General features: G+C 44.9%; 1 protein-coding gene across 1 annotated transcript in view; it reads right to left on the bottom strand.

Annotated features, from left to right (window-relative positions):
• Window positions 1–13,826, bottom strand: part of STK39 (serine/threonine kinase 39) — a 1,405,344-nt gene that overhangs the window by 37,540 nt on the left and 1,353,978 nt on the right. The window contains exon 17 of the mRNA XM_085645380.1: window positions 11,682–11,746. Within this exon, the coding sequence (XP_085501506.1) occupies window positions 11,682–11,746 (65 nt within the window). The remainder of the gene's footprint in view (window positions 1–11,681; window positions 11,747–13,826) is intronic.

The following is a 13,826-nucleotide window of genomic DNA, read 5'->3' as shown; positions in this document are numbered from 1 at the left end:
AATACCCTCTAAATCAATCAGGGCGGGCAGTGAGCCTGTATACCTATAATCTGGCTGCAGCTGCATGGTGTATACCGCTCCTAGTCGATACCTAGGAAGAAAAAACATAATAGACCACAGAAGTGAGCATCAGTAACAACTTAATGCCACATGATGTGCCACCATTGTGTGCACATCAGTTACATAAAAAAGAAGAAGCAAACGCCCGATGATGAATCACTCCTTGGGGTGTGTGAGGGCAAAAGAGGACTAAATGTGTTCCTTCACTTCACTAGTGGCACCCATCACCTAGGACCTCTGCTTTCTTCCTTTGTCTTTCCTTTCTAATAAATGGGTGACTTTTTGCACCTTTACGCAAGGGTGACTGTTTGCACCCTGCAATAGGAACTGCATGACAGCAGTCAGCTCATGGATGAGTTTGCACTGCCTTAAGCTAAAGTCCGGGAAAACTGAGGTGATACTGTTGGGTAATTATTCCCCTCCTGGTCTCAGATTTGGTGGCCAGATGACCTGGGAACAGCACCAATCCCAGTCCCTAAAGCCAAAAATCAACGCCGTCTCCTCCTCCTGCTTCAACACCCTCCGCATGCTCTGCAAGATCTACAGATGGATCCCGACAAATACAAGAAAGACAGTCACCCAGGCCCTCGTCAGCAGACAGACTCTACGGTAATGCCCTCAATGCGGGAGCCCCGACCAAGCTCATCAAGCGACTACAACGCATCCACAACGCCTCGGCACGACTGAGCCTCTATGTACCATGCCACGGCCATATCACCCCCCACCTGAGGGACCTGCACTGGCTCCCCGTCAGCAAGAGGATATCCGTCAAACTCCTCATCCACACACAAGACACTCCACAAGACCAGCCCAGCCTACCTCAACAGGCGGCTCTCCTTCTACATCCCCAAATGCCAGCTACGCTTCGCCAACCTCTCATTTGCCACCGTCCTGCACATCCGAAGAACAACCACCGGTGGGAGATCCTTCACACACCTCGCCGCCAAGACATGGAACACCCTCCCACTGAGTCTACGATAGACCCAAGACCTGCTGACCTTCAGGAGGATGCTGAAGACCTGGTTGTTCGATCAGTAGCGCCCCCCCCCAGCGCCTTGAGACCCTCGCGGGTATGTAGTGCGCTTTACAAATGATTGATTGATTGATTGATTGATTGATTGATTGATGCTAGATCAGAGACTGGACTTTGAAGTCCAAGTCAAGGCAGTTTCATCATCAAGTGTCTTCATTCTTAAAGCGATCAAGAAAATCCTACCTCTGATTCCAACAGAAAGTAGGAAAACTCTAGTTACATCCTTAGTCCTTTCCAAAATGGTTTATTGTAATGCGTTATATCTCGGTATACCCATGAAGCAATTACGCAGGCTCCAGATGATCCAAAATGCGGCTGCAAGGCTCCTCCTGGGGTTTCCCAAATTTCAGTCCATGGGAAAACACCTTCGGAGACTGGATTGGCTGCCAATTAAAAGTTGTATCAAGTTCAAAACTCTGTGTATCACATATAAGGCACTACACGGAACCGGTCCTCAGTTCTTGAAGCGGTCACTCCATTGGTACTCTCCAAACAGATGCCTTCGATAACAAGGGGCAAAAGTGATACTTTCTCAGAGATTTTTTAAATCAAACTACAAGGCTCTGGAATTCCCTCCCTCTTACCATCAGAAATCCTCACTCCTTGACATTGTTCAGGAAAGCCATTAAGACCTGGCTGTTTGTTGAATAGTGCTCCTGCTCGCTTCTTGTCTGCTAGCGCCAAGACATCATTTGGTATTTGTGCGCTGTATAAATTTATAATATAACATAGCATGTATCATGTATTAGGTACTATAGATTAAGATAAATATCTCAATTAAGGTTAGCCCAATTCAACAATGTTAAAAGTTCACAGAGTTCGACAGCCAGCAAGAAGAGATAGGGCACGAATCTGGGCTACACACCACAAAAATATGGTAATTTGCAACATGGGACTCTGCAAGCAGAAGGTGAGGAGTTCTCAATGCTAAGAGAGAGAAACTGTGAAAGACCAACAGCATTGACATGGTCAGTCCCAGGGTGGTGTTTAACCATGAGGTCCATACCCTGAAGGAAGAAGGATCACCTCAACAAATTAGGATTCTTACCCTGCATTTGCACCAGCGATCTGAGAAACTTGTGGTCTGTTTGAATGTGTAAATGAGCCCCAAACAGGTATTACCTAAGTTTCATAAGGACCCACGCTGCTGCAAATTCTTCTAGTTCAATTGAACTCCACATGTGCTCCCTGGGTAGTAGATTCCTGCTGAAATGGCTATGGGTTAGTCTAGCACCATCTCATTCAGCTGTGAGAGAACAGTCCTAATTCTCAGCTCTGAAGCATCTGCCTGCTCAACAAATTACTTTTGAAGTCCGGTGCCATGAGTACTGGTACATGGACTCCTTCAGAGTGTCAAATGATTACTCAAGCACCTATGTCCAGCTAAATTTCCTGGGCTACTTGGTGAAAGTCAGTTCAGTCAGGGAGGCAGCAATGGTTCCATATTCCCTTCGCAAACCTCCAGTAATACCCAGTAAGGCTCAGAAATGTTCTTACTTGTTTTGGGAGGCTCCCATGGCAGTATGATTTGAATCTTGGGTATGGGAGGCTGTATGTATCCTCCCCCTACTTATCCACCCCACTTGGTGGCCCAAAAACACAACAGAGCCCTTCTCTGTCTGGCACTTACTGGCCTTCCTAGTCAGGCCTGTCTGCTGCAGGCCATGACGCACTTCCTTCAGATGGTCTTCCCAGCTGGAGCTGCAGTCTGCAATGTTGTCTAGCTAGGAAGCACTGAATTCCTTCTAACCAGCCAGAACTGGGTTGCCCAACTTTTGGAAGGTGGAAGGGACATTCTTTAACCCAAAGGGAATTACTGTAAACTGGAAATGTCACTCAGGGGTGGTGAATCCAGACTCTCCTTTTAACTTTCAGTTAGGGCAATCTGCCAATACCATGATGTCAAGTTCAAGATACTGTGGATCTTTGTAGCCCCTAACTTATCAATAAGCTCATTAGCTCTGGGTATGGGAAGTGCATCAGTCTTGATGACTGAATTGAATCTACTGTAGTTCACACAGAACTGCAGTTCTAGGGTGGTGCCTGGTGGGTCAGCCTTTGGTACCAAGATCATTGTACTGGAACAGGCAAAACATAAGAGCACTGTCACCCCATCTCCCACATCTTGAACATCTCATCCCTAATGCTGGCTTAATTCATCAGATAGCTTATAAATTTTGTTTTTGGCAGGCATGCTGTCCCCTTTGTCAAGGTAATGGTTAAACCATTTGGAGAGCCCTAGGGTCAGTTTGAATAGAGAAGTGAATTGCCCCAACAACTGGTGACATTCCCTTTGCCAATCTTCTGTCAAAGTGAGGGTGAGGACTACTCCATTGAAGCATCTTGCCCCTTGTATGAGAGGAGACCTGGGTGGGGGTTCACTCTCCTCGGCCTCCCTACCATCGGTCACTATGATAATGGTGATCTATGACCTCTCAAAGAGTAACTGTAACCTTTTGATATGCAGGAGCCTTAAGGGGTGTCTGGAGTCCACCAAGTAGGTGACCAAAGTCTTCTTTTCCTTGATCTCATCGGTCCTTGTCCACTGTTTGTGAAGGGCAAGAGGCTTTCTCCCATTCCTCTTTCACAAGACCTAGTGGGGTGGAAATTCACTCCTTTCTGTAGTACCTCCAAGCAGGCAAACAGTCGGCATGGTAATAGGGCATTCTACTTAGTTCCCAGGGGTTCAGATAGGCCCATTGGTTTGGGAATGGTATAGTGTAGGGCATCCCACACTTATCTCACATGGCGTTGTGTAGTTCCTACTGATCCGTAGGATCTGCGCATTGTTTGGACAACATAAACTACGGGTTTGGTGTCAAGACTGATTCCAGACAACCCCATAGGATATGTTGGCCTATAGACCAGCTAGCTCACTGTGCCACCATAAGCCCCCGCCAACCTACCAGGGAGTGAATGGTTTCTGGCAACCACTGAACATGACAACCCTGACCCCTCAGGGATCGTGGAAACCATCCAGAATCTTTTTGATCAGTCACTTAGGCTCACTTAATCTCAGAGAAATATACAGAGAATACACAGTGGGACGTTTTCAATAATATTTATTGAACCTCAGTTATTCTTGCATAAAATACGTTTGCTGAAATGATTAGTAGACAGAAGCAGATAAACGTGATTACAAGCACCAAAAGCGTAAATAGTAGATGAAGTTCTACCATGGTGCTAAACAATGCAGGCATTTAAACAAGCAGTAAGCTATCATACTCCTACTATGCGGACCCTACTCTAAGTGTACCAAGAGTGTGTGTAGGTGTAGAGCCAAGAATCCCCCAAGGGACGATCCAATCCCATTTCCTGATGGGACAGAGTAAAGGACCTCGTCTTGGTCACAAACTGGACACCCCTCACGAGATGTCAGACAGCTGCGTGGTGATTCCTCAGCATGTAAGGACCCTCGGTGTCAGCGGAAGTACCTCCTCTGCTAACCTATTGGGATGCTCATCTTTTATAACAGAAAGCAGCCTTATGATGTGGGCATAGATTAGTGATGTTATGGATATATAGATAGCCCTCTCGCCCCATGGATGAAGATAGTGATGACATTGGTATGTAGTGCAAAATGAGACTTTGTACATGATGTTCAGGGCATTGTGAAAATGTTGTGCGAAGCTAGATGTAAAAACAAGTTTAGTTTCGGAGAAATTAATCCAACATTGTCATGAGTGCAAATGTTTGCCAAAGGTCACAGCTGGAAATGCTATTTGTGAAGACAATGTAAGAAATAATCTGCTTCGCTGCATGGGCCTGACTTGGGAATATAACACCCGCTACTCATACTAAGGGTCGATACCTAAAAAGCGATCTAAAAAAGCCAGTGGATAGTTTAAAAAATGTTTAAAACTACCCTTAAATGTATCTAAAAGCGAACTTCCCAATAATATATGTATTAAAAAAAAAAAATCATTGTATTATTGAGATCCCAAGCACTCAGAAAGCATGTACGCTGGCTTGAAGTTCATGCCTCTATCACAAACCAACTCCATAGGGGATCCCATGTGGGAAAATAGCCCCATCATTGCCCTGGCCACTACAGGTACAGTCACTGTCCTCTGGGGTACAACCTCAAAGTTCAGAGTGGCATGGTTCACCAACACCAAGATAAACTTGTGCCCTGGGGGTGTCTTGGGATCTAGAGGCCCAACAATGTCTACATCAACCATGTCAAAGTGTGTTCAAGAGGGCAGCCTTGTGCTTCCAACCTAACTTGCCAATGGCATAGCAAGTCTCACAGGACCTGCAGTACACATGACACTTGAACATCATGTGCAGCCACTTAAAGTTGGTGATAAGGCTATCAAAAGGATTGGCCTGCCCCAGAAGGGTTGCCATTTTTCTGTCCCTCTGCATATCGCTTAAGGCTTTTGAGAGTGGGGCCCTCCTACTGCACCTTGCAGATCTCTGCCTAGGACGATCATCCTCCACACTGCACCCAGCCAGCTCACACAGGTCTCTTAGGGCTGATACATCCTCCCATGTAGATACCAGCCCCCCCCCCCTCAGGATTGAACTCATCCCAGACCATGGGAATCTTCAAGGCTGGTTTCTCACACCTCCTGTCCTCTCTCTTCTTGGTGGGAACCCGGCCCACTGTTTCCATGTCCTTCTGACTCCCCTAAGAGGCTACCATGGACAGTGTTGTCATGAGCACCCATTCAGGGAATCCCAACACGTGACCAGAGCCCTACCTCTCTCCAGATTGTTTGCTACAAGTCATTCCCCAGCAGACAGTCTACAGGCATAGCTAGACATGCAGCTACTTTAAGAAAGCCAAAGACCCCACCCCACCACAGATCAAATATTAAAACAGTGTAAAGACATGCCTATTTTTGAATGATCATGCCCCCAAAGTTTTGGACTGATGCTGCTGGTGTTTTGATTCTGAAAGTGCACTGAGGACTGCTAACCAGATCTCAGTGTCAGTGTTCTAACTCTTTCCAAGTATATGTTGAATTGGCTATCCCCAATTGCTATAAGCTGGCTTACCTATAGGTCCCTAATATATGGTCCTAAGAGTACCCAGGGCATGTCAAACAGAGTGTCCGCCAGGGCTTTGCCACTAGTTGTGCCACCCTGTTTGTGACCAAGTACAAAATGGTACCCAGCCTAACCACTGGGGCCTGGAAGGTCAGTTTTAAACTGCTAGTTTGACTTTGCCATTTAAATAAAAGATAGAGCCCCCACTTCCCTTAACAATATATGTAAGTACCCCTAAGTAAGGTCTATGGAGCCCTGGAGAGGGAGCTGCATAATATTAAGTAGGACATATGCTTTTAATATATATCCTGGCAGCAAAACTTCCAAATTGACGATTTTGCTGTGGAGACGTTAGTAGCCCAATTGGCTAAAGCAGAGTTACCGGCTGACACCTCAGCCCGGCTAACTCCTGAATGGGACTACCAAAATGGGTACTTCGAGGTATCAAATTAATCCTGGCATTAAACCCAACTTGATGCACAAGTTGAATTTAATCTCACTTTTATGGAAAGGCAATTTTTAGAAAGTTGCCACTCTGTAGGCCAGTTGGTCCAGTAGCATTACACGGTTTCTGGCCACCGGACAGACTTCTGCCCTCCTGGGGAGTAGTGTAAATGACTGAACCTCAGATCATGCCAAAACTGGAGGAAAGACCAAAGAAGAACTACTTGGTGGAGTACATAATGACATCCTACTCTGCAGACACCAGATGACACCTGACGGTTGTCATGCTGGCTCCTGTGTCTTGCAGAGCCTCCAACCTCTGCTCATTGATGGAAAGCCACTGCCTGCTTGCATGTGTTAGTGTTATTAGGCATATGGGCTTGGAGTGCTATCTGTTTGTCAACCAGGGACACTATGGTACATATGCACTAGTTCCAAAGATAACTGGGGCAATCTTCTCCCCCAGGACTACACTAGAAAGTCCTGATGTAGGCCAACCAGTGGAGGGGGGATTTGTTTTGGGGCAAATGGTAATGTCCCCTCTTGTACCTTGACTGCAGGCAGACACATAACCTGGCTCCTTAGTACCCTGTGGGTACTTCCCTCTAAAACCTCCCTTCTTGTGGTCTGAAGAGGAATGGGACTCCCTTCCAATGGAATACTTTTGAGGGCCTTTAGAGAACACCGTTTGGTTATCTCTGATTCCCTCTTTCTTTTTCTGGTGGTGACCCGGTTCACCTTTTTTGTGCCCTCCACCATAGGTACCTTCTTTAACACCCTGGTGCTGAGCCAGAGATCAGCTACTTTTCCAAGCTCTCTGGGCACAGGTAGCCTGGTGTCTAGCAGATGCTGGTGCAAATCTGTAAAACAATTACTCAAAATGTGCTCTCCAATAGTCAGATTGCACAGCCCATTGTAATCTTTTATGCTGCTGTCCCTCACCCAATCATCCGGTGCCTTACTAGATGAGCCCATGACTGGTGTGATTGCTTCAGACTACCTCTGAACTTCAAACGATACTTTACAGGGGCCAGACCAAACGTACCTATAAGGACTTCCTTCATCTGGACATACTTTATCTGGTCAGCTACTTCTACGGCCAATAAGGTATCCTTCCCAGCAACAGGCATGCGCTTCCCGAGACTAACCCTTCTGTCTTTCTCTGGGGCTATAGTCATAAATTCTTTTCACTTATCTATGCCATCTCCCACTACACAGCTAGGCACCAGGTCTTTGATGATGTGGACTATTTTACCTCTCCTAGGCACTACATTGTTGCTGCCACCATTATCACTGGACGCATAGGCCCTCCTGCCCTCAAGCCTATCTTGAGCTGGTTCCTGTCATTGGCCAGCAAAGCACTTAATAAGCAACATTTTTCCTCCAAGACTAGGGCACCCCGCTGTAATCTCAAAGCCCTCTTTACCTGTATGTCCTCCAGTTCTGATTGGGACAAAGTGTAGACTGATAGTGTAGACTGATACAAAACGTCCTGCTCTGGATGTCACTATGGGGTGGATTGTAGCAGCCTGACTTCTTCTCACAGCCTGAGGATGATACAGTTGTCCTTCTTAGAGTTTCTGCTCAGCCTTAGCACATTTTCCATGCACATATTTCTTAGATCTACATTTTTGAGGCTCTCCATGTTTTTCAGATCCACCTCCATGTTACCAAGAGCTCCAGGTGCAAAAATGGAGGGAAAGAGTGAGTTTAGGGAAAATTGAAAATGACCCAATCAAAATCAAAAGCCAGAATCCAGAAAGTCCATTTTTGCAATTTCAACATAAATCAGTGCATGGTGCCGTAAAACACAAGTCCTGGATCCTACTGCAGTCACGAATGTAAGAAACTGGGTTGTTAGTGAAGGTTAGAGACTAGCCACCTTGAGCAACAAATAGGGGGCCTCATTTATGAGGTTCTGCCATAGGGCAGCGCAGCAGGCCTTCCTGCTGCACTGACCTACAGCAAATGAAAAGGGCAGGAATGCGCCGTATCTATCAGGTACAGCGCATTCCTGTCCTTTTCCCCTTGCGCCGGCGCACAATAGGCTGCCGTGCGCCAAGGCTGGCACCTTTGCACCATGGTGCAAGGGTGCCTGTGTTGCAAGGATGATTATTTTTGTACAGGAAGGGAAACCTTCCTGTACAAAAATAATCACAAGAGGCGAAATGAGGAGAAATAAAGAGATTTCTCCTCGTTGTTCCTCCCTTGGGTAGGCGAAGTTTTTGGCGCTGCCGCAAATTTAAAATTTCTTGTGAATCTGGGGCAGTATAAAAAAAGTCATGGATGTTGCTGGGAACAGCCCCAGCAACACTCATTGCAGGCCCTTCTACGCAGAAAACTGCGTTAAAGGGACTGATATTTATCAGGCAGCAATGAGCCAAAAAAGTGGCTTAGTGCTGCCTGATAAATATCATACAGGCTTCTGCACCAGGGAACGTCACAAAAATGGACGTTCCGGAGGCGCAAGGAGTCTCATAAATGAGGCCCAGAACCCATGTCAGGGTGAACCACTAAAGTCACAAAATGTGCCTGAGCTCAACCCTCTGGTAGTATGGCACAGAGCAGAGAGGCTTAACTTAGAGGCAATGGCTAAAGTATTTATGTAGTACCGAAACAGTAATAAACTAATTCACAACACAATAAAAATCCCAAAACACATTCTAAAACAATTAGAGCATATTTTAATAAATAAAATGACACTAAAACGACAAAACTCAATAAGGGAAACTGGATATATGAACTTTTGGAAGTTTTAATAGAAATACCACCAAAAGTGATAAGTGCCAACTGCGGTCAATTGATTGCGTTAGACCAGGACCTACACATCATTTTAGGTCAACTGTGATGTAACACGGGTCAGATACAGGGACCAGTTTTGACCCAGTCAGAGGAATTACCTTGGCAATTAGCCTCAAAAAGGAAGCCCAACGCCTTCATTGCGACAAGGCAGCAGACTGTTCTGTTCTGTTCTGTTCTGTTGAACAAAGCCTCTGAGAAGTCGTTGGGTTTTGATGGTAAAGCTCCAAATAGGAAAATTTTGATTTTGGTGGCCAGGAAAGGCTACTCGCCAGTTCGAATCTTTTGACTCCTTCACCTAGTCACGATTACTTCATTCTCACTTGAGGGCAGATTTATAATTCTTTCATGAAAATGCAACACAGCAAGACAACTTGCAGTGCTGCGAGAAAGGGCAGAAATGTACCATATCTTTCATGATATGGCTCATTCCTACTCTCTGACTTTACTGGTGCACAATCTGCTTCCCAGTGCAAACACAGGTACCCTTGCACCATGGTACAAGGGTGTCTTTGTTGCAGGCAGATTTGATTTTGTGCAGGAAGGCATACCTTCCTGCACAAAACAATCCTATGAGGCACTTCTCTTATTCTCCCTGTCATCAAACGAGGAGAAGTAAAGATATTTCTCCTTGTTGCCCCTCCCCTGGGAAGGCACAGCATTTTGACGCATTCCCAGGTTTACCAGAATCTGTAAATCTGGGAATGTGCCAAAATCCATGGGTGGATGTAAGGGAACACCTACGCTCCACCAATGGAAGCCTTCCAAGGGCAGAGTAATGTAAGGTAGTAACTTGCGCTGAAGTAATTAAGAAATTACAGCGATTGAGCAAACACTGTCAGAAATGACCATGGAACCACATGAGACTAAACACAGCACCAGTAGTCAGTAGCTACATGTGGTGAGACTTGGAGAGATTTGTGCAACACATCTTTCTGAGAAAATATATCTGAAGAGAGAAGAAATATGCAAATATGGCAAAAATGAAACTAAAAATGAAGGAGTATGCACTCAAGACAAGTGGAGCAAATGATGGAATGGTCTATGAAGGAGATGGGATTTTTGATTGAGAACAATAAAGAAGAAAACATAACTAGTGAGAAAAAGGTTTTCTACAAGTGACTACTTTAAAGGGATTTATGTCACAGCCAAAGTATGCAGGCATCGAGTAACCAGGAATGTAATGCAGGTCAGAATATAACCAATGCGAAGAACTATGCATGCAAACGACCAGCAGACAGACACCTACAAAAATCAGCCACTACAGACCTTCTGAAGTCATCACTGAAGCACAACAATCATTAGAAAGATCAAATAAAGAAAAACTAAAAATGCTAACTGAGCCCCTCTGTAAGACAAAGAGAGAAGGCATATTTCTCAAACGAGGTAGAGATGTCCTGACTATAGAGTGCAGACCAAAAGGTTACCCTGACCACATACTGGGTACCACTTCCTTCTAGATGAGCAAATATGAAGTGAGAGGATACAAGATGACCCTCTAAATAAATGCCAACCTAGGCCCAGATTTATCAAAAGATTGTGTTGCTCTTGCGTCATGCAGGGTGATGCTATGGCAATGCAAAATGTAAGTCAGATTTACCAAGCCTCGCAAGGCACCTAGCATGACCCTGCATGGTATGGTAAATCTGGAGTAATGGAAGGAAGGGCAAGTCGTTGCATTGCATTACTCTGCGATAGGAAGATGTTACCTGGGGTGGAGAATCGGCGTTCACCCATGTATTTTGGAACATTCCCAAATTATCAAGACAAGTATACCTGGGAATGCAGCAACATTGTACGCATTCCGCTAGAGGAACAATGAAGAGAAATATCTTTATATATGATTCTGCGGCACACGTAGAATGAAGAAAAGGCCCCTCCTTCCTGCACAAAAACAATCCTGCCTGCAACAATGGCACCCTTGCACCATAGCGCAAGGGTGTCTGCGTTGACACTAGGCCCCAATCAGCTGACTCCAATGACCATCACTGTAATATCCAGTGAGATTTTAATAGCTTTCAGTTGTGGGGGGAAAACTTTCCCAGTTTAAGACCAAAATGACAAATAATTCAGAACTCTTGAGAGGCAGTGCTATCATGCAAGGCTCTATGCAGCTGGAAGATGAAGATGCATAGACACTTCTTTATTTCAGTGAATCGTCAAGAGTTCAGGGCCTACCTCGCTCTTGCCTCAAAAGACCTTCTACCGTATCGAGCTGTCTAGTGCACGAATGGTAAGCGCAAAGAGTGATGGAGGGCAAAAGATAAACATGAAAACAGATTTGTGATCTAAAGGATGTAATTGCATCATCAAACCCCTCTTTTCCTTTGCCATGAATAGTCTTACTTACCAGCTTAAATGTCAATGATTTGAATGTCAGGGGATCATCCACCATTTTCTGCAAATTAGCAGCAACTGCAAAACAAAGATAACAAAATCTGTAATAGGAGTACATAAACAAGTCTGTTAAATAGCATGCAGCGTTGTTGCACATAATCCCTTATTACCGTATTTCTCTATGTGCAGCGTAAATACTCAATTATTCAAACCACATCAAAGATGCAAATAAACCACGATGTTGCCTCCAGCTGTCTCTCTTTGAAGAATGGTTGTTTTCGGATTTTACTCTACACTGTAATAGGGTGCGACAAACAGGTCATTACTGAAGTGCAATGAACAAATTATGCTGCAGCTGTTCAGCTAAAAGTATGTACTGTAGAAATGATTTTTGTCAGCTAACAGAGAACGAAGAGTGTTATGGAAGCCACCAGGGTGCAGTTTCACTCTTCTATGGATTGTGTCCATAAAGGGAACTGGAGTTAGAATCAATGGAATGCAAATGTTGGGGTTAGTCTTCCTTGAAAAATGTGAATTGCTGTATCGTTTGAGGGCCTTTTCCGCCGCTATCCAATAGACTGAGGGCTGATTTATTAAGGGCTTGCGTTGCATTGCCCTTGTGTGCCGCAAGGTGACATAAGGCGATGCAAGGCAGCACAAGTCACTGCATTATGTTACTCTGCGTTGGAAAGGTGTTCCGCGGGTGGAGTGTGGGCATTCCCATGCAACCACCCATGGATTTTAGTGCTTGCCCAGATTTACTACAAATAGTACACCTGGGAATGCCTCAAAATGGTATGCCTTCTCAAGAGAGGCATAACAAGGAGAAATATGTTTATTTTTCCTTGCTATGTGCTCTTTGTGCGTGTGCTGCATTCTGCAGGACTCATAGAAAGAGGAAAATGCCTATAAGGATTGTTTGTGTGAAGAAAGGTGTTCTTTCATGCACAAAAACAATCCCGCCAGTAATGCAGGCACCCTTTCACCGTGGTGCAAAGGTGCCAATATTGGCGCTAGGCAGAACTTGGTGCGCAAGTGCAGAGGAGCAGCAGGAATGCACCATATCTTAAAATATATGGCGCATTCCTGCCCTTTGCATTCGATGCAGTGCAATAAGTTGCCTTGGTGCGCTGTGTGACTTTTTAGTGACTCTGGGCCTGAGTGCTTACTTAACAAAAAATATTTAGACAGCCATACTTGTTCGAAAATGTAATACATCGTTCACATTAAAATATCTCTTTTGCAGGCAAAGGATGAACCTTTGAGGTGGGAAGGCCTACGTTTTTAAACAAAACACCCCTCAATGTGGCCTTTTACGACCTTCTGTTAAACTGGTCATAGGAACGCCAGGGTTTTTTTTTTTTTCTTTTTGTTCTTTTTTCTTTTTTCTTTTTTTTTTCCCCGGGTCCTATGATTAAGCCTTGGTTACTCTTTGGATCTTGAATGCCGGTCTCATGGTTCAACGATTCGCCCCACCAGGTTGAACAGATTCTTCGATCGAGTAATTAAGCTAACTAGCTTCCCTCACCATGGAGTTACCTTCCGCTATTCTGTGAATTGTGTCCTGGTATGCGAGTTGACTTGAGATCCTGAGTTGTTCTCCCAGCTCGCGACACACTAGGTGGCTGGTGATCCCTATAGGAGGGTTAATGGCAAATGAGGACTAAAAAAAGACGGAAAAAAAAAAAAACCACCCCTCAACGGAATTCTGATTTTGAGGTCTGGGTTTGGACAGGTGTAATGTGTGGTAACGTATTACGATATGTGAGTGTATTTCTTTAAGCTGTTATGTCATATTTAGAATGTAGACTGTTAAAGTGTTTTGGTGTATTGGAACCTTTGGCCCATTGATTGCTCTGCTGCTGTGGCTGGAGGTTGTGGGTCCTGTGTATAGAATAAACCAAACCTGAGTTTTCCTCACTTCATCTGGATTTCATTATTCCTTGCATACTACATTTTATGGCGACGATTTTCTTGATTGATTGGACCCACTGACGTGTCATTTATCTGCTTTGAATCTATCTCTATTTTGCCACACCAAAGAAAGCGAAAAACAAAAGACGAGCACAGGAAATTGAAAAGGAATTGAAAGACACAAAGACGTTTTTATCAACGTGGAGATTCCTGCTGTTCGACTTTCTGCGGAGCATTGTGGTAA

This window comes from Triturus cristatus, chromosome 3_1 (genome assembly GCF_964204655.1).
Source record: "Triturus cristatus chromosome 3_1, aTriCri1.1, whole genome shotgun sequence".
In the NCBI taxonomy this organism is placed as follows: Eukaryota; Metazoa; Chordata; class Amphibia; order Caudata; family Salamandridae; genus Triturus; species Triturus cristatus.
Note: the sequence above shows the minus strand (reverse complement) of the source record. Positions and strands in the feature narration are given on the sequence as shown.